The 22,785-nt window shown below is 47.4% G+C and overlaps 1 protein-coding gene across 1 annotated transcript in view; it reads right to left on the bottom strand.

The window, feature by feature from the left end:
• Positions 1-20,384, bottom strand: part of LOC139061352 (paired box protein Pax-1-like) — a 28,509-nt gene extending 8,125 nt beyond the window's left edge. Inside the window, exons 1-2 of the mRNA XM_070541307.1 lie at positions 20,324-20,384; positions 3-278 (exon numbers count right to left, since the gene is read on the bottom strand). Coding sequence (XP_070397408.1) covers positions 3-278; positions 20,324-20,384 — 337 coding nt within the window. The remainder of the gene's footprint in view (positions 1-2; positions 279-20,323) is intronic.
• Between the last annotated feature and the right edge of the window lie 2,401 nt (positions 20,385-22,785).

Below are 22,785 nucleotides of genomic sequence, written 5' to 3' on the forward strand. Positions count from 1 at the left end.
ACCGATGGCCCCTGGCAGTATGGAGCCGGTCTCGGTGAAGCGCGCCAGTATCTTGGAGACGCATCCGTGGGAGACGAGCAGCTGTCGCGAGATGTCGCAGGGTCGGTAGCCGAACAGGGCCAGCTCCAAGATCCGCAGGCGCACGTGGAAGGGCAGCGGCTTGCCGTTGGCGAAGCTGCCGCCCAGCTGGTTGACGCCACCGCAGCTTGCGGACGACGACGCCTCGTTCCGACCTCCACCCGCACCGCGCGACGTCGCAGTGGCCGCCCCGACTGCTGCTGCGTGCGCCAGACAGGGAGTGGTGGAGTTTTGCGGGAGGGCTACGCCACTTTTCTGAAGCCTTTTAAAACCGCACACAAGAGAAAAGCCCCAATTGAATGGGCGCCCGCTATACTGGCCTGCGAGTGGAATATTTTCTCCCGAGGAGGACTGCCGCGTGTCTCATGAGCCATAGCATCATCTGAGGTTGCGGGGTCGATTCCCGAATTCAGCGGCCGAACTTCGATGGAGGCAGAATGCAAAAACGCTCGTTTACGAGGGTGCAAGCACCCACGTGGTGTGAGTGAAGATTAATTCGGAGCCTTCCACTACGGCGTTCACTGTTACAGGCGTTAAACACCGCCTCAGCCATTTTCGAGGGATACGAGACAGCGGACGGCGCTCCTCGTCGCCATTGTTTATAATATGTGTTTCAAATAGAAAGAGCTTTTGTTTTTGTTTTGACATTGCAGTATCTTTTTTTTTCGGTAACATATTTTATAGCGGCGACAGACATAGTGAATGTGCGACAGTCATTTATGAACTAATTCATTGACCCAGTTATTTACTAAGTAAAAACCCAAGTGTTCCAAATGAAGTAATGGTCCATTACTTTAAAGGAGCCCTGAGCCTCGGGCTTTGTGAAGTAACATAGTCCGCGGGTAGCGTATACACTGCTGTGAACATCTCAGCCAAGTTTTGCTGTCGCACACAGTGCGTGGAGCTCGCAAGCGGAGCGCGAGGTCACCTTTCTCTCGAACGCGCTCTTTTCAATAGAAGCCTGCTCCTCATTCTCTTCTGGACCATAAACCGGAGTCCCATACGCGGCTGCTATTGGTAGCTACGGTCTGCTACGTAACGTAGATACCGCGACCGCCGCGGGATGCCCCCACGACTCCGCTGACTAAGCGCACTGCGGTTCGCGGAGGGCAACCGCGATTGGCTTACGTTTAGCGTGTCGTAGGCACCGAAATCGGAAGTGGTGGCGTCTACGCTAATAGCCAAAATGAAATTTGAACTGCGCACCACGGTGACATTTAGAAGGCGGAGCGTTGTGGGCACGCCCCACTACGCCGCAGCCTTCGCAGTGCAAGGCATTGCAGAAGGAACTGGATCACAGCGGAGGCCGTGTTTCACTCCGCTTCTGCTGAACGCACTGAAGTACTTTTTGCGGCAAAGATTTCTGAAATTGCCTGTTGTCACTTCAAATGCCTTTCTCTACTTCCATAAAAAGTGGTTCAAGGCTCATTTAAGGCCCATGTTGCGATCGGGGAATTTAAGTCGCTTACTGTTCTATGCATGTACTGAACGGTCCACTGTTAAAGGGAACACCAGCTAAAATGGGGTATTCGAAAAGCGAAATTTTTAAATCGAGTTTGATACGAATATTCGAGAAAAGAGACATTCGAATATGGAATCGAACATCGAATATTCACAATTTCCAAAAAAAAGAAAAGTTTCCGTCTAGTCTATTTGCCAACAAAATGCTTGTTTACGTTATTTCGTACATGAAGCGCCGTTAACAAGGAGATCTCAGGTCAACTGAGAAGCTTGTAAATTAAAAACATAGGAAAGTACGGTTATATCCATGTCAATAACCATGACAATGACAATCGCCGAATTTATGCGCATCATAGCCTTAATTGCTTTTGTGCCATAAAAAAAGGAACATCATGAGCGCTATAACGTAAAGCTATTAAATTTTTCTATTGGATTTCTGCAGTTAGCCCCTCCACAATTGGTCGAAAATTTTTCGGGCCACCTCTACTTCGCTTGTCTGTCAGCGACGTCAGGAAAACCGCGAAAGCTCATCTGATATGACGTGTACGCAGTGAATAGGTATGATTTACCCGAACAAAAGAAAAAAAATCGCCGATGATTATGCGAAATTTGAGCGCAGCTGTATACGTCTCTTCATTTCGCGATACAAGTGGTTGGCGCGGGCAACCTTTCTCGCGCGGCACGTTGCAAACGAGAGAAGTATGGCGCGACTGCTTCGTTAATCGGGAGAACGCGAGAGGCAGCGCGCGGGTGACGCGTTGGCGCGGTTCAGAGCAACCGCCGCAGACATACCTCCGCTCATGCAGCGCTTTGTTTTGACGCGTTCGCCACATGCCTTATCGGTGGCGTCATCGGTGAACAGACGACGCGCGCTACTCTGGCGCTATCTCGGAGCGATCATTGCGGCAGAAAGCCCCATACACACTAGCGGTAAAACTACTACTCTAGGTAAAACGGGCGCGGCGTGCCACCGGCGTTAAGACGCAGCTTCGGCAGAGCGGCTACACCAACTGGCGGCGAGCCGCTGCAGTAGTCACGCGACAGCATGAAAATGTTGCCTCCCCTCTGTAGGTGCGAGATGTCGCGTGCTTTTTCCTTCATCTGCGGACAGATAGGCGATGTGTTTACGTTCTTCGTCCTTCATTCTTAATGCGAGTCATGCCTTAGGAAGATGACAACGTCGTCGCCACTGATCATAATCACGTTGGTGTGATCTCTTCTGTTGCGGCGTCGCCGCGTTCCAAATTCAAGGAGAATGAGATAATGTATGTCACCTCCGCGTCCTTGTACTCGCGGTCCGTCTTGTCCTACAGAATCGGATATGGCGCACTGTCTCGAAAAACCTTTTCCATCAGGATTTCTCGACATAGACTCATTGCAAAAAACAATCTCAAAGCATGATAATCGTAATGAGCACGAACGAGACCAAACCGAGCAAACTAAACGAGCGCGAGCGAGAGCTGACGCGAGCTGACGATAGTACGAAACGAGTGGTCCGGCTGAGACAAGATACGAGTACGCATAGAGCTGTCGGGCGGGTCCGCATGACACCAGTTTCCCGCGCGCATCACTGAAGGGGCCGCCCTCATTGGTCTCCGCCGTTTGCGGCTCGCGCCTTTGATCTCACGCTGCGCGTTCGCTCTTTCATCCTTCGCTGTTGTGCTCGTTCGCTCGGTTACGCGGACGCCGACGCCGACGTTCGCCGCAGGAACAGGTGTTCTAAAAAATATTTCCGATTCTACGCATTTTTCGCCAGCAGCCCTCCGCTATTGGTCAAAAGTTTCCCGGCTGCGCCCACTTCGCATGTCTGCCACACGACTTCACAAAACCGCGAAAACTCGCAACGTCAAAGTGACGTGTACACATTAAAGATGTATTAATATGCCGAAAAATACTGATTTCGGAATAGCCGGAGGCTGCCCCGTTCCGAAATGAACAGAAGATGACTGCCCGCCAATCGCTCTGGCACTGACTGCTCGGAGGTGCCGGGAAGAATGGATTTATTTGTGTATAATAAAATATTTTTTGCGTGACAGCATAACGTTGTCGAGCCCTTTCGGCTACACATACATCACTTTGCCAAGTCGTCTTCGCTGAGGATCCGTTTTAGCGGTATTTTTACCCTTCCGTTGCACGCCACCGCGATTTTGTACCAGACACCGAAAGCCAAGCAAGGAAGGAGAATCGGTCCAATCGCCGACGCCGGCACTACCCTTCTCATCCGGTTATCTACTTTCACTGCGCTAGCCCGGCTCCACCGGAACCCTCTCCACTTCAATGTACTCCTCTCCTCTTGTCATTCAACTAGATAAGAAAAACCTGTCAAGGCAGACTATGCTATTCGTTTTGAAAGCAAAGAAAATTTGACCTCCTATAAACGAGAAGCGTTCCATTGGCCTGTTCAAACAACACTGCGGGTCACCGCCTAAATGCTTGCGTCGGTGGTTACGTAAATTTGACGTCAGGTGATTGGGATAAAAACAGATTCAATGCTTCACTGATATATACACTCCATGTGTTCGCCCAGGAACTGAATCAGCTGAGCAGCAACCAAGGTTCTGCTAAACCAGAATCATTCAGAAGAGTCTCCACTTGGATCAGTCTTGCTCCCTGTTACTAAAAGCGTAGGTTGCCCCTTATAACGTTGTAACGAAGCGAACATGGATGAATTGAATGCGAATCAAAGAGCAAAGTCTAATCGATTCGCATGCGAAGTTTCGAATATTCACACACATTCAAATAAGTATTTCGGGACTGAATGAAGCTCAGCTTTAACAGGAAGGGCTGGGCAATATTTTTACTATTGCAGGTACACCTAACGCATCGAATACAGAAGATTTTCCTATGAAATGGATTTTTCGTTGAAGTTATATTGATTTGACTGATAATTAATGGTTCCCTTTAATAGTGGGCCATGCGGACACTCAATAGTATTTCTGAGATTGCCACCATAGCGTCGAGATATCCCTCTCCAAGGCGGCGTTATTTCAGGTTCCTCTTAAGCATCGATCCCTAACTGACGGTCTTCATTTCTGCAATTAGGAATACACATAGGAAACGAATTAGGATGCAATTAGCAAGCTGATTTAATTATTTAGTGAGCTAGCGATTATCGCAAGAATACACTATTATTTGAACTGCACTGTCTTTCAACATTTAACTGTTCCCAGTTAAAGCAGGTGTCTGTAGGCACTTGATGGGGACAGGACGATACGACAACTATTTGGCACTTGCTCTGATAGGAAGATACACCACATACTTCGACTGGGAACAAGTAAAGGTTTAAAGACAGTGGAGCGGAAATAACACTCAAAACCGCTACAGGTAGTTATGTGTTTGTGCTAATAGGCAATTGACCTCTCTCTCACTGTTCCCCTTATTCCCACTTATTGAAATGAAACTGTCCTAGCGAACCCTCCCGTACTTTCCTGACCGAGGCTGCTGCTGCTGTCGAGCCGAATAGACGCGGGCCTCACTTCGCGCAGCACGTGTGCGCGTGCCAGTTTTTATTAGCCTATGGACAAAGAAATGAAGCTGTAAAAAGTATAGCCAACCTTACCCTTGTCTTTCGCGTAGTACTTCTCTCGGCATACATGTGTCCTCACCAGTCTTCTCTCGACAAACGTCGCCGTCATCCTCGAAACATCACTGCATCGACGACTCACAGTGTGCATGCAGGAGCATTAACTGCTGCTTGCCATTCAGCTTGGGGTGTCAGTGGTGTAGCGCATAAATATAAACACTGCATGAGTGTGCATGTTGCACCAGAGATGATAAAAGACAATCGTGCGCACCTCATTTAGCGTTATAGAATTTAGCTAACCGCGTTTTGTTGCTTTCTTTATGGAAGACTACGGTGGCTGTAGAGCTGCCATATATATCTTTCAGTATTTTTACATACGGCTCGTCCACACCCTGATTCCGTAATGCCTCCATGACTGCTGAGGTTTCGACAGAATCAAACGCTTTCTCGTAATCAATGAAAGCTATATATAAGGGTTGGTGATATTCCGCACATTTCTCTATCACCTGATTGATAGTGTGAATATGGTCTATTGTTGAGTAGCCTTTACGGAATCCTGCCTGGTCCTTTGCTTGACAGAAGTCTAAGGTGTTCCTGATTCTATTTGCGATTACCTTAGTAAATAGTTTGTAGGCAACGGACAGTAAGCTGATCGGTCTATAATTTTTCAAGTCTTTGGCGTTCCCCTTCTCATGGATTAAGATTATGTTGGCGTTCTTCCAAGATTCCGGTACGCTCGAGGTCATGAGGCATTGCGTATACAGGGTGGCCAGTTTCTCTAGAACAATCTGTCCACCATCCTTCAACAAATCTGCTGTTACCTGATCCTCCCCAGCTGCCTTCCCTCTTTGCATATCTTCTAAGGCTTTCTTTACTTCTTCCGGCGTTACCTTTGGGATTTCGAATTCCTCTAGACTACTTTCTCTTCCATTATCGTCGTGGGTGCCACTGGTACTGTATAAATCTCTATAGAACTCCTCAGCCACTTGAACTATCTCATCCATATTAGTAATGATATTGCCGGCTTTGTCTCTTAACGCATACATCTGATTCTTGCCAATTCCTAGTTTCTTCTTCACTGCTTTTAGGCTTCCTTCCCCGCTTCACACATATTCTACTATATGCGTTGGATCTGCACATTCATTCATTCATTCATTCATTCACTCATTCATTCATTCATTCATTCATTCATTCATTCATTCATTCATTCATTCATTGTCACGTGTGATTTGTTAAACAGAACGCCCCAGCAACATTTACGTTTCTGTAAGTGACCAACCAGTGACAGTAAATGGCACGTAGATTTCGTATTTCCTTTAAAAAGAAAACATTCACTGTACGTGAAAATTCAGCTCAAGGGCTCTCTATCGCCGAAAACTGCGTCGATTAGGATATAAAACTGATACGTAGCTCTTAAAGGAAGTATGAAAATGCGAACGATTTTCGGGTCCGTAGTTAGAATTTCTTTGGATACAAACAGTGCTCGTTACTTATTGATGTTTTTTTTCATACAAATGTTTGTTATTTTCTTTTACATATCGTCTCTTGCATTCCACAACCACACTAAAGCGTGCTGCAGAAAGAGTATGGCTAGGTACAATGCCTTAACGTGTAAGAATAAACCAACTTTCGAAATTGTATGTTCTTGTAAAAAATACTAGACATAAAAATGTTGAAAATTATTCCTATTAAAAAGCCCTCAGAAAACATTAACTAGGCGCGCGCGTGTGCGTGCGTGTGTGCATGGGCGTTTACGTTTGCGTGTGTACGTGCGCATGTTGAAGAAGAAATATAATTACTGTCTTGTGTTGTATGGCAAAGACAGCTAATAACCCAACTTAAAAATATTAACGGAAAATAACAAGGGGCTTTAACGGAATATTGGAACAAGGGGCCTTAAGGGCTATTAACGGAATAACAATGCTTAATTTCTTCAACGTTTAGTCTAACACGAGAGTGGTGGGTTGATGTTAAACGTTACTTTGCGTACACCGCTGCTGATTGTTTACTTAGTACACAGAACACACAGAGAGAGGTGTTTGCTTCAGGCGTTGTTGTGTGCCATATTTCATGAGCTCTGAGAGGGTTGAACATTGTCATTACCTCACATGGCACATCGCATCGTGGCAGTATTAAGCTTGAATTGGATTATGGGGCTGTACGAGCCAAAACCACAATTGGATTATGGGGCACGCCGTAGTGTCTGTCTTCGGATTACTTTTGACACGGTGACGCTCTTTAACGCGTCGCAAAATCTAAGTGCTCGTGTGTTTTCTATTTCACCCCCGTCGAAATGCGGCTGCCACGGTTGGGATCAAATCCGCGACCTCTACCAACGCCATAGCCGCAAAGCTAGCTACCGCGGCGGGCACAGAAGTGTTGATTTGGCGGTCAACCGCTTCCGTAGTGTCGCCTGGACCCTGCGGTGCGCTTTAATTAATGCGGCTCTGCTTGTGCACGCCATGCGTAAGTTGTCCGCATGACATATCTGCATGGTGTTTATTTTTCAAAAATAGTAGGAACGTACTGTACCGTACCTTGAACTTAAGCTTATCCACTTTCCGCGCAACCGCTGTCGTATAGTAGTAGGTTTTCCTTGCCTTCTCACGTCACCTCCCCCCCGCCCCCTCCTTGTATGGAAACTGCCTCTCCTCCTCCCTCCTCTCTACAGTTCTATCTACGTCCCCTCTGGACTCGCACGTTAGTAGAAAGGGGAGCGCTTTAGTTAATCCAATGCTTTTCAGGGGGGCCACGGATAATTACAGCTGTGAAGAGGCTAATGTGGCGACGTCCAGGGAGCTTCAGAGGGCATCGTGCACATTCGACGCGGTGGGGTCCAAATGAGCTTCTTGCGTCACCTTTCCTCTCTATATTTAAGAAAATTGCAATTGGAAATTGAATACAATTACCTTCAAATTTCTTATCATTTCATAAAGCAAACGTTTTCCTCTAAGGAAAAAAACAAATGTCTCTAAAATAAAATTTGTTTACTTGAATTTCTCGTACAATTTCAACTTTACCCTCATGTACATTTTTTCTCACAACATTTAGTTTTATCTCCTGCAATCCGTTTAACTAAAGCTTCTTGTCCAGTCCCCCGTAGTGAGTACAAGCCATGGCTATAGGGAGCAAGCAAGCAAGCTTCTCGCCCCGCTTCGACAGTTTAGTTACAGCGAAGGCATAATTGCTCTTCTTGAACGAGGAGCCGTCCGAGGCGATGACAGAAGGCACGCCATCTCTAGCGTCGAGCAGGTCTCTTCGCACTTGGGGCCCTAGTGCTATGGTGTAAGGCTCGCCCCGTCGACATTGAGGTATCCGGCTCCAGTTTCTACAATAGCGATCCCATGGATTCCGACATCGACTACACTGTCGTGGAAGGCTAACGAGTGAAGAGGAAACACTGCAGGACAACGATCAAAGACGTGAGTGAGCAAGGCTCTACCGGACCACTAGCTTACTCCGACTTACGCGATTGTATATGTGCCTGTCGACGTCTCAAACAATTTAAATTCGGTTTATAGGCAGATTCTGAATACCTATCTTGATAATGCGGCTAATTAACGAAGTATGGTTCAAAAACAGGAAAAACATAGTTACGGTGGAAGTAGCGACGCAGGCCGCCCTGGGAACACTGAAAGCCATGAGAATACTAGGGCATGTAGAAGTTGGCTCGTTCATTTGCAGGCTGGTCGCACTAGGTTAGGTGTCATTTCCGATGTCGTCGTTTACTACAGTGACGAAGAATTTCGAAAGCTTCCGTCTTCAACAGTGAAGATCATCGACTTTCAGCGCTTCGGCCGCTCGACGAGCGTCAAGTTTCTATTCGGGGGAGACACTCTGCCTGAGCATGCCAAGGGGGGCTACGTGGGGCACCCGGTGTGTCCTTTTGTGCCTCGACCAATGCAATGTCGCAGGTGCTTAATGTTAGTAGGCCATGTCAGCGCTGCCTGCACAGGCAAGACTGCAAGCTTCCGCCGTGCAGGCGCCCATGACATATCTTTACACCCTGTCAAAGAAATGAAGGGCCCAAATTTCGATGGATCACGTAAGCCGAATTTCAAGGATTGCCCGAAACAGTAAAAGGGGTTGAAAATATTGAACCGGATGAGCAACACCAGCATGTCACGCAAAGAGGCTGCAGCTTCAGTGCACCAGAGGAAGAAACGGTTGCTTTGTCGACGTAGACAAGCTGTAGGAATAAACGAGAGCTCCCTCGCTTATATTGCGCAGGCCTAGCAGGACGTCGTTGAATCGGTTTCGGTTGATATTCCCGAGACATTGCATGAAGCGAGCAACGCAATCCAGGACTGCAATCTATGACCACGCTTGCACGACGACGACGATGACGACGATAATAATAATAATAATAATAATAATAATAATAATAATAATAATAATAATAATAATAATAATAATAATAATAATAATAACAACAATAATAATAATAATAGTGATGGTGATGATGATGGTGATGATGATGATGATTATGATGCTAGACAGCCTAATGGCTACGCTGTAGTAGCCTCGACCCCTGCCCTCGAAGATCCGCATACTGTGAAGCACAAAGGTAGGCGTTGCCCAGAAACAATATACTGTGCAGCTCTCACCACCTGCTTCATCATACCATACTATTTCCCCTTCCCATTCCATGTCTGTTGCTCCCCTCAACCCCCTTCTCGAGCATTGAGTAGCAGGCCAGAGGCAGTTTACTCAGGCCGACCTCTTCGCCTTTCTGCCATTAAAGTCGCTCTCTCTCTGTCTCAGTCTATCACGTGCCATTCACGCGCCAATTTTACATGCTACCTTTTCTTTAAAAAGGCCGACCTCTCCACCTTCCTGCCATTAAAGTCTCTCTCTCTCTCTCAGTCTATCACGTGCCATTCACGCACCAATTTTGCATGCTGCCTTTTCTTTAAAATTTTCCCTCTTGGAGAAAATGGTCTTACTCTGTTCGTTTGCGTTCACCCCGCTGGGACTAGTATACCTGCAAATGTATGTCGTAGGAACACACAGGGACACTAACTGGAACCATGCCGTTTTAGAATAGCTTCACAGCACACAGGTGAAGTTTGCAGTGAAGCCAGATTTGCAGAAAAGAAAAGGAACGTTTCACGCAAGCAACCGAGAATTCTGCAGTAGTCTCCACGACTTTGAGAAAGAAAGAAAGAAAGAAAGAAAGAAAGAAAGAAAGAAAGAAAGAAAGAAAGAAAGAAAGAAAGAAAGAAAGAAAGAAAGAAAGAAAGAAAGAAAGAAAATTGTGCCGATGAGTTATGCGAGGAATTTTCCGGGTACCTGGTCATAACCAACGTGTTTGTGTAAATTGAATCGTTGTGTGTGTGATAACAGCAGCACGACGACCGCGTTGAAGACGATCATATGGCGGCAGCGTAATTATTTCTGCGGCCGTTTGACTCGAATATACGCATGCCGTTTTTTTGGGTTCTACAGAGTTATTCAACAGGGGTTAGCGAGGGAAACGCGGATTGTTACGTGATCCTTTACGAAGCGTTGGTGTTATGCGATCGTATACGTACCCATGTTTATGTCATGTGGTATATGCCAAAACGACGATGGCATTTGTAGTATGGTGAAAAAATGTGAACGCATAATTAACTTGGGCTGATCATGAAGTCGGTGCAACGTCGCACGGCTTCTACGCAGCGTTAGCTGCTACGAGGAAGGTACTGAGGAATGTAAGCCAATCCCGGATATAGCGCATGCTAACAGCGCCCCAAAGCGCAAGTTGTCCCCAGAAAAGAAGGCGAGAAAATAGCACGTGACGCACGCGCCATATGTGTCAAAGAGCTTGCGGACTTTAGAACGAGAGAAGTATGCCTACAATAAGAAAATAATGCGATCGTGGCCCAATTGTAAGAGCACCGAACTGCTCTGTTCGGAGGCAGATGTTCTATTCTACCATGGGTCACAGATTAACATTCTTTTCATTGAAACCAGGCCAGACAGGAACCTACCTACCTAATGCAAAATTCGTAGAATGAGGGGCTTTGGATTAAATTTTTGTTTTGCTTTTTCGCGTTTAAAAAGCAGCGAAAGCACTGCGCATGTCATGGAGAGCTGGCTCTTACAGAGAACTGTTATAGCAGATAAATATGATGACGAAGACAAGCACTCACAACAGGAGCATCGCCAACGCTCCACAAAAGGACTGAGGCTGAAGCTGGGACACTAAGCACAGCACTAAGTCACCGATCCAGCTACCTGAGGGGCCCCGCTGAATTGTACACACCGACTTTCCCCTTCTACTATGCTGCTGCTCCCTTCCTGACTCGACCAACTCTCAGTGTTCCTTTTCGTAGCGAGGTCGGCGTAGCAGTTCTCGTACAAGAAAAATACGAACATCGGTGACGGAATAACCAGCACAGACAGACCTTTCAAAGCGATAATAGCACGCTAACAAGATTAGGCGTGACTGAACACGATGATGGTAATCCTTCTGCTTGAAAGTGGGTGCGGGTGTGGTACGACTTTCCTTCCTCAACATATCATAAAACGAGCGGGAGAGGCAAATGCCAAGGAAGACATGTGCAGAAGACGCGCCCTCGCCGGCGTTTACACAGCAGGCAGTTTTTCAAACCGTCGTTAGCTTGAATTGCGTTACACCCGCACTGATCCATCGGCGTGCAGTGTCAATCGTGGCTTTCTCTCCCATGTGCTGAGTGCTTGACGAGAATTTCCGTGTAATTGCAGGCAAGCACTGCGACAGCAGAAAGAAAGAGAGGGGCAGAAAAGAGGCGAGAAAATAGCGCCGCCGGCCTAGCGGTGCGGCCCTCGAAGAGCTATACGGACTGGATGCGGCTCGGTGTCAGAGATGAGTTTAAGACCACTAGACTTACTCTTACAAGTGGTGTAGGTGTTGGAACAACTGCAAAACCTGTCATCCTGGGATTCCGGACCCGCACGCTACGGCTCGCTGTGCCAAACGACGCAACCCCATCGCCGGGCTGACAGAGTAAGTAATATCATTAGCATCTATGTAGCTTCCATTCTGGATTATTTGTCAGCTTATTGTTTGCTCAAACACAGTCACGTTACTGTGCAAGTGTCGTCTGTATACTCTTCACTTCATTTTTCACCGAGTGCACGTCATGACAGAAAATGTTGGAAACAATGTTAAAGAAAAGAAGAAAATGGGCCATAACCATCGGCGATGATCGTTAATATAAATAAAACAGCCGAACGATTCCAGAAAGCTGTTCGCTTTATTAGGGGACTTTTCTGTAGCTCGTACAATTTTGTGCACACTGTGATGCGCTCGCGTACGCACCACGAGATTTCAATTACATGCCTCCAGTGTGCGACATTCGCCTATAGTGTTATAAAGAAATGCCTGAGCGATGGTCGGGTCGACCCTCTGTCTTCCAGTGCAGCAACCCAACGTTCTAACCATTAGGCCACGATTACATGCATGCTTTTATCGTGCCAAAGCAGCGCTTTGAAATGTCTGGTGCGTGCGTCACAAGCCAGTTTCCCGCACTCTTCCCTCGTGATCGCTAGCGCTTTGAGATGATGTACTAGAATGCACTGCCTTCGGGATCGGGATCGATCACGAAGGCAGTGGACACGGCGTAGCAGGCGACGCTTGCAGTTGCGCGGGCTCGCTGTATAGGTCCTTTTATGCTCATTTGTTTCACACTTCGACATCCACATGACACGCTGAGTGGTTAAAGACTCCCGTATGCCAAAGCATTTCGCTGGCATACAAATTCTAAAGCAAGTTATCATAACGGTTAAGTATGCTAATGCGTCGTAGCAACTCTCTTAAGCGGTAACAACGTGGAAAATACTTAAAACATATTCTCAGTGAGGCATCGCCAGACTGTAGAATCTCAAGAGTGCTTGAAAAATTTTGAGTAGACTCAAGGCTTAACTTACCTATGCTGCTCTGCACTATAAGATATAACATCTAAGGCGACACGAAGCCGTTTTATTGGTCCATTATTCTTGAGTGACGCATTTCTATTGCCGTCATTGTTTACTTAAAAGCAAAGTTGGGGAGAGGGGGATAGGAAAGCGTATTTGGGAGGCGATACTCAAAAATTTAAAGCAGTGATGAAAAGTGAGATAGCAGAGGTCAGAAGTTTCTGAAGGAACTATAGAGTGACTAGAGAAAAAAAGTTTTCTAATGACTCCATATAAAAGAGCGGCTATCACCTACCTGCCCATTCTATCGTACGGGTGCGCGAAGACCCCACCGAATCGTTTTGGGGGTGCTCTTGCGAAAATTAACATAAATCAGCTTTGCACAGTTTACTGAACACGAGTAAGGCATTGGGCTTCGGTAAGCCAACTAAGGATTCACCAATACGCCTTTCCGAGTGGCCTATCGGTCCCGCAGTGGCGACAAGGAGTTCTGCGGCCTCTCAGCTTTTAATGCCAATCATTCTTGTCAAGCATAGCCCGGTTTACCCTGCCATATATCTGACCGTTTTCGTGAAGCAGCATGAATTATCAAACGCCTAGATAGTGCCCGAAGTGCCGGTGAAACAGTGCGCAATTCTTTCGCACATCCGCTTTCGGCTTTCTGGAAAAACGTGCCGGAGTGCTTCCACGAGTGACGAATGTTGACGCTGACGGCGCCTAGCAAACAAAGTGACAATTGACGCTAGACGCTCTAGGCTCGTGCAAGTGACGTCAGGACTGTTTATAAACGGACCCGCCGTAGTGGCTTAGCGGCTATGGTGTTGCGCTGCTAAGCACGACTTTGCAGGATCAAATCCAGGCCGCGGCGGCCGCACTTCGATGGGTTCGAAATGCAAGAAACGCCCGTGTCCTGTGCACTGGGGCACATTAAAGATCCCTCGTTGGTCAAAACTAATCCGGAGTCCTCCACTACGGCGTGCCTCATAATCAAATCGTGGTTTTGGCGGGTAAAACCCCAGAATTCGTTCATTCTAGAAAGGAGAGTCTCGCTCCTTCCCGCTTCATGCAGGGCTCCATGGGAGCTGCGTAGAGTATCCACGTTGGTCTACAGGGCCGTTTCCCGCCACGATGCCTCGTCCCAAGAATCTCCTCACGCCAGCCGAGTTCGAGGAATGTAAGCGCAAGCGCGCCGATGCCGCTCATTGTCGTTATGCGGTCCAGACGCTCGAGGCCCGCGCTGCCCTACTGGAACGAAAACGGATCGCCGAACGTGAACGCCACGCCAGCCGAACGGAACAAGCAAGTACTGTCAGGTGAGAACAGACGCGAGTTGTCGACCACCTTGCAATAAAACATTTCATCTTCAACAGCCACTGTGCCATTCCCGTTGCACATACTACCATTTCGCACAGACGTTACAGCTGCGGTCGCGGTTTCGCACCAGAAAGTTAACACGTTTATGACAACCCTTCTTCTGACCGAACAACAATTATTCGCATCACGTCGCGCTCAACTGGGGTTGTGGCTGCCGGAAGTTTTTTGCAAGCGAAAGCTAACATCACAACATCTGCACCGTACTGAAAGGGCGACCCATTTCTCAAGCATCTCATCGAGGTAAGCGACAAAGGACAAATATGAAAGGGAACACAAATTGTGGATGGTAATAGCGTTGCAGCTCCTCTTGCCTTTTGATAATTGACGTTAATGAAGAGTTGTTTCACAAGGACTCTTCGACACCGCCATGTAGGTCTTCCTTATATTTATCACTGAGGCTATAGTTGGTATGACAGCGTTCTGTTTACTACGCTGTACTGTTCACACAAAGGACAACATAAATAAAACGGACAGACACATGCGCAAACTTTCAACTGTTTATTGTTCGCAGGCGCACGTCAAGTATTAATACTATAATGATCAGTGATTGTCACTGAAGCGGGCAGTTTTGTTGCATTCTATGCTTTTACGCTATCTAGACTCGCCCTTAATGCCCGGATGCACCTCTCCTACAGAAATTTTAGGAACACAGCTGCCAATAGCGAAATGCACCAGAAACTTTGAGGCCCCATCATGTTAAAAAAAAACTTTTTTTTTTAAATGCGAATAAGTCTTTACGTAGATGAAAACCTTGACGAGCAGCGCAAAAAACATGGACAAAGAAAACACAAGTACACAGGACGGGCGCTATGAAGCTATGAACAAGCTGGCCCAAACAAAAGTTTTATTGTATTATTTACGTACTTTAGCACTTTGAGTGTTTTTATCCTTACGCCGACCCAGTGACCGAAGTTGTCTGTTAGCTCGAACCATTAGGCATGTGCTCGTGGTCGTGATGCCGCCGTGGGCGTTTCTCTAACGGAGTCTAGTGCTTATATATATCAGAATACCCATCACATGAAATGTGTCCGTGACATGAATGACACGGCATGACATAACATTTGGGTCACTAAGTATGGGCCATCATGTTCGTCTCTTTAACTGGAGATATACAGGGTGTCCCACGTAACTAAAGCCAGACATTAAACATACGCAAATGCCACGTAGCTGGACACAATCAAGGTAACGTTGTTGCCATCGCTTGGAGATACTCGGATTATTTTTTCATTCGGCCTAATTAGATAATTAGTCTTGCTGAATTAATCAACTTTTCAAATATTATGATTAGATAAAAAGTGTCAATGAGAAAATTGTAGAGCAACATAAAAAAAGGTTGCTGAGCACGAGGTCGCGGGATCGAATCCCGGCCACGGCGGCCACATTTCGATGTAGGCGAAATGCGAAAACACCGGTGTATTTAGATTTAGGTGCACGTTAAAGAACCCCAGGTGGTAGAAATTTCCGGAGTCCTCCACTACGGCGTGCCTCATGATCAGAAAGTGGTTTTGGCACGTAAAACCCCATAATTTAAAAAAGACATGAAAAACTCCCGATACAGCTTTTTGTTGCTCGATACGAGCTATATAAAAGTGTATTTCCGAGCGTGAAAGAAGCCCGCGAATACACGCAAAGTGCCTCGAGCGGCCAGTCGCGCGACAATTTTGTGTGCACAAACAACATTGTCCATCTACGTGGCATTTGCATATTTTTAATGTTTGCCTGAAGTTACGTGGGACACCCTGTATAAGTAAAGCATGACATGCACGACATGAATGGCATGAATGACATGGCATGCATAACATGCTCACGGTCGTGGTACGTAATGGTCGTCTCTTTAAATGGATATACCAAGTTTTTCACGAAATGCTTTCGAAATTCCTTAAAATTAGGGAAGATATGAGATAATTAAATGATTTTCTTTGGAATACTTTTACCTCAGGGGCACACATTTGAAATGAATTCGATGTAGTAGTTAAGCAAGTAATTATGCAAATATTATTAGCTGCCTTCTAACCGAAAGAACCATATGATTAGTCCCAGTGGAAGACTTGAAGCACGTCATCTGAGGAGCTCATAACCGTTTCCAGAAATGAAAAACAGTTGACGCTTATGGATGGAAGTGGATGAGCGTCTACTAAGGGTGTGACTGTTGCGCTCTTCGGCTAAGTTTCACTTTTCTGTGTCAAATCGGCCGTAAATAATTGCGCTGTAAAAACAGCAGCGGCAGCGTTTTTCATTTCTGGAAACAGTTATGAGCTCCTCCGATGGCGTGCTTCAAGTCTTCCGTTGGAGCCAATCGCACGGCTCTTGTTTTATATAACTTAAGTAATATAATTTGCACAACTGTTTGTCTAATTACTACATCGAATAACCTTAAAAAGTGTGCCTCTGTAATAAATGTAATCCAGAGGCACTCATGTAATTAGCTTCCCTAACTCTAAGGAATTTCGAATGCATGTCGAGAAAAGTCCGGTATATCGGAATTTAAATGACATGCATGCATGACATGAGTGAAAAGGAGTGAAAAGGCTTTGTGCTATCTAGGTGGTGTTGGATTAGCTGTGCCAGTAGTGGCGTCGTTGCTCTCCGTCGTAGCCGAGCGCGCGCGCAGCAGTTGCTCTCCGGCTCCGAAATGGGTAGGCCACACGTCATACGTACTCCTTAGGAGCAGGCAGCTTTCGATCAGCAACGCCCCGAGCAGAACCGGGGACGAGCTCGTCTACGCCGTGCTGATGCTGCAGCCCGGGCACAAGAGCAGGCTCGTGCAGCCGAGCGCAAGCTGCAACTGCGAACCGAGGATCCGGCAGCCTACCAAGCCGTCGTTTAATGAACCGTGATAAACGCCTGGACCGTACGTTTCAGCTTCGCTGGTTAACCATGTGTATGAGATGCTTGGGCGGTGATTTTTTTTGGTTGCTTATGTTCCCTTAACCTGTCATTGGGGCGTCTACCTGTCTGCCTGTCACCTGTCAGGTGTCTACCTGTCATACGGCGTGCCGTGTACTCTTCTGTATTTCATTAGGCTTTTGGCTTCTAAACCGCTTCTAAAACTCAAAATGCTGTCAATAGTATCAAGCTCTACCAATGGCTCTACATTTCTAAATCGCCGTTGTCATCAATCCCGAATGACACTTCGTTTTGCCGTTTAGCACTACGCCACCATAACGCAGTTGAAGTGACACTCGGCGAGGCAAAGTGCACTCGGTCGAAGTGTCACTAAATCTGCCCGTCTAACTTGGGTATTACATGCGTGGGGTATCAGATGGTTTAAAGAAAGTGGCCCAAATTACCGAATCACCGAAGAATCCCCGGCCGCCGTTTGTGCACTGCGCACAATCTGTCGTATATCGCTTACCGTTCTCGTGCGGCAAAGTGTACGTAGGGTAGACAAGTTGATGCCTCAATGACAGGCTAAGGGAACCTAAGCAGAAACTCAACTGTTATTGAGATGGGCACGTCTCCGTGCACTGTGACGATTGCGGGTCTAAACCATTGTTTAGAGAGTGTTCCTTTTTGTTTAGATACGGATAAGGATACGAGGGAAACTGTCGAAGCGAGCTTGGTTGCAAAAGAGAGTGCTAACTGCGTCAGCGTCCCGTGGATTACTCTGAGCAGAATAGAAATTGCCTATCTGAAAAATGTTGGTTTGCGCGGGCGATTATTTCTACTCGTTCTGTCGGTATAAGAACCATGCTCTTCTGAAATAAAATCATTTGACAGTTAGCGCACGTCCTGTCGTCTTTCTTGTCCGTGTGAATCCAGCGCTATGACCTCAATAACTGCGACCAACCAACTAGCCCATAAATCTGCACTCCTGGCTATCTGCTAAACTTTTGTTTCGTTCTTTTTATTTCAGAATAGTTCGGCGATTGTCTATTCGTTTATTTATTGCGTTTGAAACCTTTTAAGTATGGATAATTTGGATTAGTGTTTGATGAGAACCTATTTTCTGTAAGTTGCGCGCTAAAAATGAACCAGCAAGCATAATCCATACACTTCTTTATCGTCGGCGGAAGCGCTAAAGACGCCTCTTGGTTTGCTTCAATGTGGAACGAAAAATGAGGCTTTATAGTGCATGCGCTTGTCATCGTCGTTTGCCATATGGCAGCATGATTGTATCGTGTCATAATTATTGTCGCACGACACGACGGCTTTTTTGTGTCTGTTGTGAGAACAGGCTCTCTTATCATAAATATATATTTTTTTAGTACAACGCCTACAGTTATTGCGGGAACGATGCGAAACAAGTACTATAGATTAACATACTTTGGCGTGGAAGATGCATGATTTTAGATGTTGACGGAGAATGATAATATCCTATTGGCGAGTAGCTGTGTAATCTCCACATTCCTTGGGGATCAGCACTCGCACAAGTTAGAGCGTGGTCGCTATTAATTAGCTAGGCTGCCGTGCGAGCAACATTAGGCTTTGTTGGACAAATAATTTATTTGATAAATAGGGTGAATTTGTACATTTTAGATGTAGGTACGCGTGCACCAAGAATATTTTTTGCCCTTCAGGACACTTAAGCCCAGTCGTTTTTATTTTTATAAGCATGAAAAATATCGGCGTCCGGATACACAAAGTCACGTGTATACAAGAGTGGTTCGCAAGAACAGCGCTGGCAATGGTGACGGAGAACTACATGATATACGCGAAGTCGTTCCACAATTGCAAGCGTTTCTTACGAACGAAACGTTTTCTGCAAGCAGTCCCGGACTTACAGAGTAAACATTTTGTAATAAAAAGCAACAGCGAAGAAGCACTGCGTCATTACGAAACAAGGTTCTGTTTAATTAACCTATCTATCAAAGTTGAGAAAGCGAACGAAATGTTTCTGAAGCTTCATCGTAGCTACAGCGCGACAGAGTAGCGGACGAAACAACTAGAAGGGGAAACAAAACGGCGCCGTTTTGTGTCTTCTTTATAGTCCTTTCGTCCGCATATGTCGCGCTGTAACTACCATGAAGCTTCACCAAGTCGCCCAGTTTTCCATCTTATTGTTTGTGAAACCTATTTGCGACACATCAGGCAGTCTGTCGCCACTTAATTTTTGTTAAACTTTCAGTGATCTTAAGAAAGAATAGAAAAAGCGCAGCTTTACCTTCGCCTGTTAAATGTTCCGTAACGTAAAAAACAGAGAGATAAAAAGATTGTCATGATATCCCACCATTTATAGTAGATGACTATTGAAAGCCCGGGTTCCCGTTCGATAACAGCACGCTGCTCGTTCTACAAACGTACCGCGCGGAGTTAATTGAATCGTTAATTAACATCGCACAAGAAGTACTTAATTACTCTTTGCAATAATTCCTAAATAGGTAATTACCCGCTGTGGTTGCTCAGTGGCTATGGTGTTAGGCTGCTGAGCACGAGGTCGCGGGATCGAATCCCGGCCACGGCGGCTGCATTTCGATGGGGGCGAAATGCGAAAACACCCGTGTACTTAGATTTAGGTGCACGTTAAAGAACCCCAGGTGGTCGAAATTTCCGGAGCGCTCCACTACGGCGTGCCTCATAATCAGAAAGTGGTTTTGGCACGTAAAACCCCATAATTTTTATAAATAGGTAATTACGTAGTCTAATCTGTGCTGTGTGGCGCAGAGGCAATAAATGCGCACGTGTGAAGTGAACGTCATGCAAACGATTATGACTGAACGTGAAACGTCTGAAGAAAAACGAAGGGCAGAGAACAACGTGCATGCCGTATATTGTCAACGGAAGGTCGCGCGATAAGGCTGCGCGACGCAGAATGAACCATCGTCGCCGCTGACACGCACGCGTAATCTGTTACGTGTACGACACGAACCGCGACACTAACCTTTCGCTATCCTAAAGGCGTGACAAACTGGCAGTTTCGCGTATATCCGCAGTTTCGCGACGCCTACACAGAGTCATCGTCTTCGACAACCGGAGCGGCCGCCGTCCGACGCCGCAGGTGTTCGGCGATCGCGCAGCGCGCCGCAAGAAGGCGGCGTCCGACGCGAGCGCGCGCGCGCGGCTCACCGTGGCGGCTGGCGGCGGGCGGTGCTTGCGCAGTCTCCGTGGCCGCGGCGATCGAGGACATGTCCCAAACAAAGCGCCAATCCCGAGCGACATCTTTCCCTTATATAGGGGGCCGGGACGTGGGAAAGCGTCAGATGCTGTGGCTTTCCATCTGGTCGCCGCGGAGGGTAATTGGATTGAGAAACTTTTCGCATTCAGCGCCTCGGAACAGATTTCCTGCGCTGCTCCGTCTCCGTTTCCTTAGATCCCCCCCACTCTTGCTGCTGCTGCTGCCTCCGGCGGGCTGTAATTCGGTTCCCCTCCTTTGGGGAGGACGCGTCGGGTTGGCGCGGTTTACGGCCAGACGATCGGGACGCGGTTCGGGTCGTCCTCCCTTCCGCGCCAGACTCGCTCCACTGCGTGTGCCCCTCCGTCTTCGGAGAGGCTCTTCGGAGACTGCCCTTTGCAGCGAACGCTGCCGTTCACCGGCCGTCGAGCGCTCAACGATCTCGCGGCAGCTGCATGCGATGCATGTACGCAGCCCATTGCGGACTGCATAGCGTACAGGTTTCGCTAACGAAGCACCGTCCACGTTAGTTGGGGTCGCCTGCATTCCGGTTGAGCCGTTGCGAAGGTGCTGCCTGGACGAACAAAACGTTGGGTTAGAATGTCGGGTAAGCTAACGAAACGTGCAATGCCGACAGCGGAGTGGATTTTGGAAATGTGATAGATGTTGCGGCTTGGGAATTAAATGAGTGTTAACCTTGTTATTGTCATTATTTTTCTTAGTGAATGCTGAAGTTTTACGTGCTAAAACCGCGATTTCATTATGAGGCGCGCCGTAGTGGGCGACAACGGAGTAATTTTAACCACCAAGGGATATTTAACGTGCCCCATAGCACGGGACACGGGCGTTCTTGCATTTCGCCGCCATCGAAAGGAGGATGTCGCGGCTTTGGATTTGATCCCGCGACCTCGTGCTTAGCAGCGCAATAGCATAGCCGCTAAGCCACCACGGCGGGTTTATTTTCCTGACAAAGACTAGGAAGTACCACAGAAACGTTCAAATAGCTACTCTTAAATTCCTTGCGTTATACCCTAAGGTCGTGGATATCCCGAAGCAACTCTTTTATTATTATTATTATTATTATTATTATTATTATTATTATTATTATTTGTAGCGCACACCTACCTCCAAAAAGAAGAAAATCATGTCATTGTGGACAAACATATACGTGCGTAAACATGCAATCAAGATAGACACAAGGGCGAACGAAAGTTAAATAAAGTGTAGTGGAAGGATCTTTTCACTATCAGCCGTTCGTGAGACGGCCAGCACTGTGGAAGCGTGCAGTGGTCTAGCTTCTTTATTTTATTATAATTATTATTTTGTTCAACACCCGATGGTTTTGTTTGTCCCCGTGGCAAGGTGATAGCGTTGCACAAGTGTGTACACCCCGCGTTTGTGAAGAAACCAGCGACGGGGTCGTTTCGCGAATGCAGAAATTCTCTAACTGGACAAAATGCAAGCGGGGCAATTTAAAAAAAAAAAAAGTTACGTTTTATAACGAAACCCACTCGAAGCAAGAACGTCGCAACGTCCACTGTTTACCGTTTCAGGGCCACTTTGATTCAGACATTCTTAGTATTTACACTTCTTTTTTTTTTTTGCGCGGGCGGCATCCGCCAACTCTTTGATCTTCCTTACCTGGTCGCTCAGTGTGCCGACAAAGATCGCCACCGTGGTCGAGGGGATAAAAATACACTTCCACTGTTGTCGCGCGCAGGCTTCAAATCGCGCCGGTTCCTTTTTCGCATGCCAGCGGCGGAAAAGGGGGCGGCGCCAGATCCCGCCGGCCGCGCAAACAGGCGCGCCAATCCCCTGGCGGACCGGACTCATCCGGCGGCCGGATTAAGCAGGCACGCAGCCGCGATAGAGAGAGAGAGAGCTCGCGGCCGGAAAAGAGAAACCAAACCGGCGCGGCGGCGGGTCCCCAAATCCGCCGGTGGCGCGCGCGCGCGCCGACGCACAAGGAAGATATTTCAATTTCCAGAAGACGGCCCGCCGAGGAAATTGCGGCTGGGGTGAAGCCGGGATCCCCACCTTCGCGCTGATCGTCATCTTCCGGCGACGACCCGCAATCCGAGAGCGCCGCCAGAGTGAGCGGACGTCGCGCCTGCTAACCGCCTCGGTAGCCGGTCTCCCACACCCCCGCCCGCTTGCCGGCGTGATGCGGCTGTGGGGCGCAACGTGATCGAATGCTCGATCCACACAGCCCGCCGTCTCCGGCTCAGGTCACTGGCTCGGAATGAACGCTCGACAAAGTGAGCGCAGTCAGCGAGCTCCAGTATATATCCGACGCGATTATGATCCCCGAAGTACGCTCCGTGAAGCAACTGTCCAAAATAATATGGCCCTCCTAGCTTTCAGGCTCGTGGGCTCCGTCTTTTCAACATGCCCTTTCTGGCGAGTGGCCTGCGTT

The sequence above is a fragment of the Dermacentor albipictus genome, chromosome 1 (genome assembly GCF_038994185.2).
Source record: "Dermacentor albipictus isolate Rhodes 1998 colony chromosome 1, USDA_Dalb.pri_finalv2, whole genome shotgun sequence".
Taxonomy (NCBI): Eukaryota; Metazoa; Arthropoda; class Arachnida; order Ixodida; family Ixodidae; genus Dermacentor; species Dermacentor albipictus.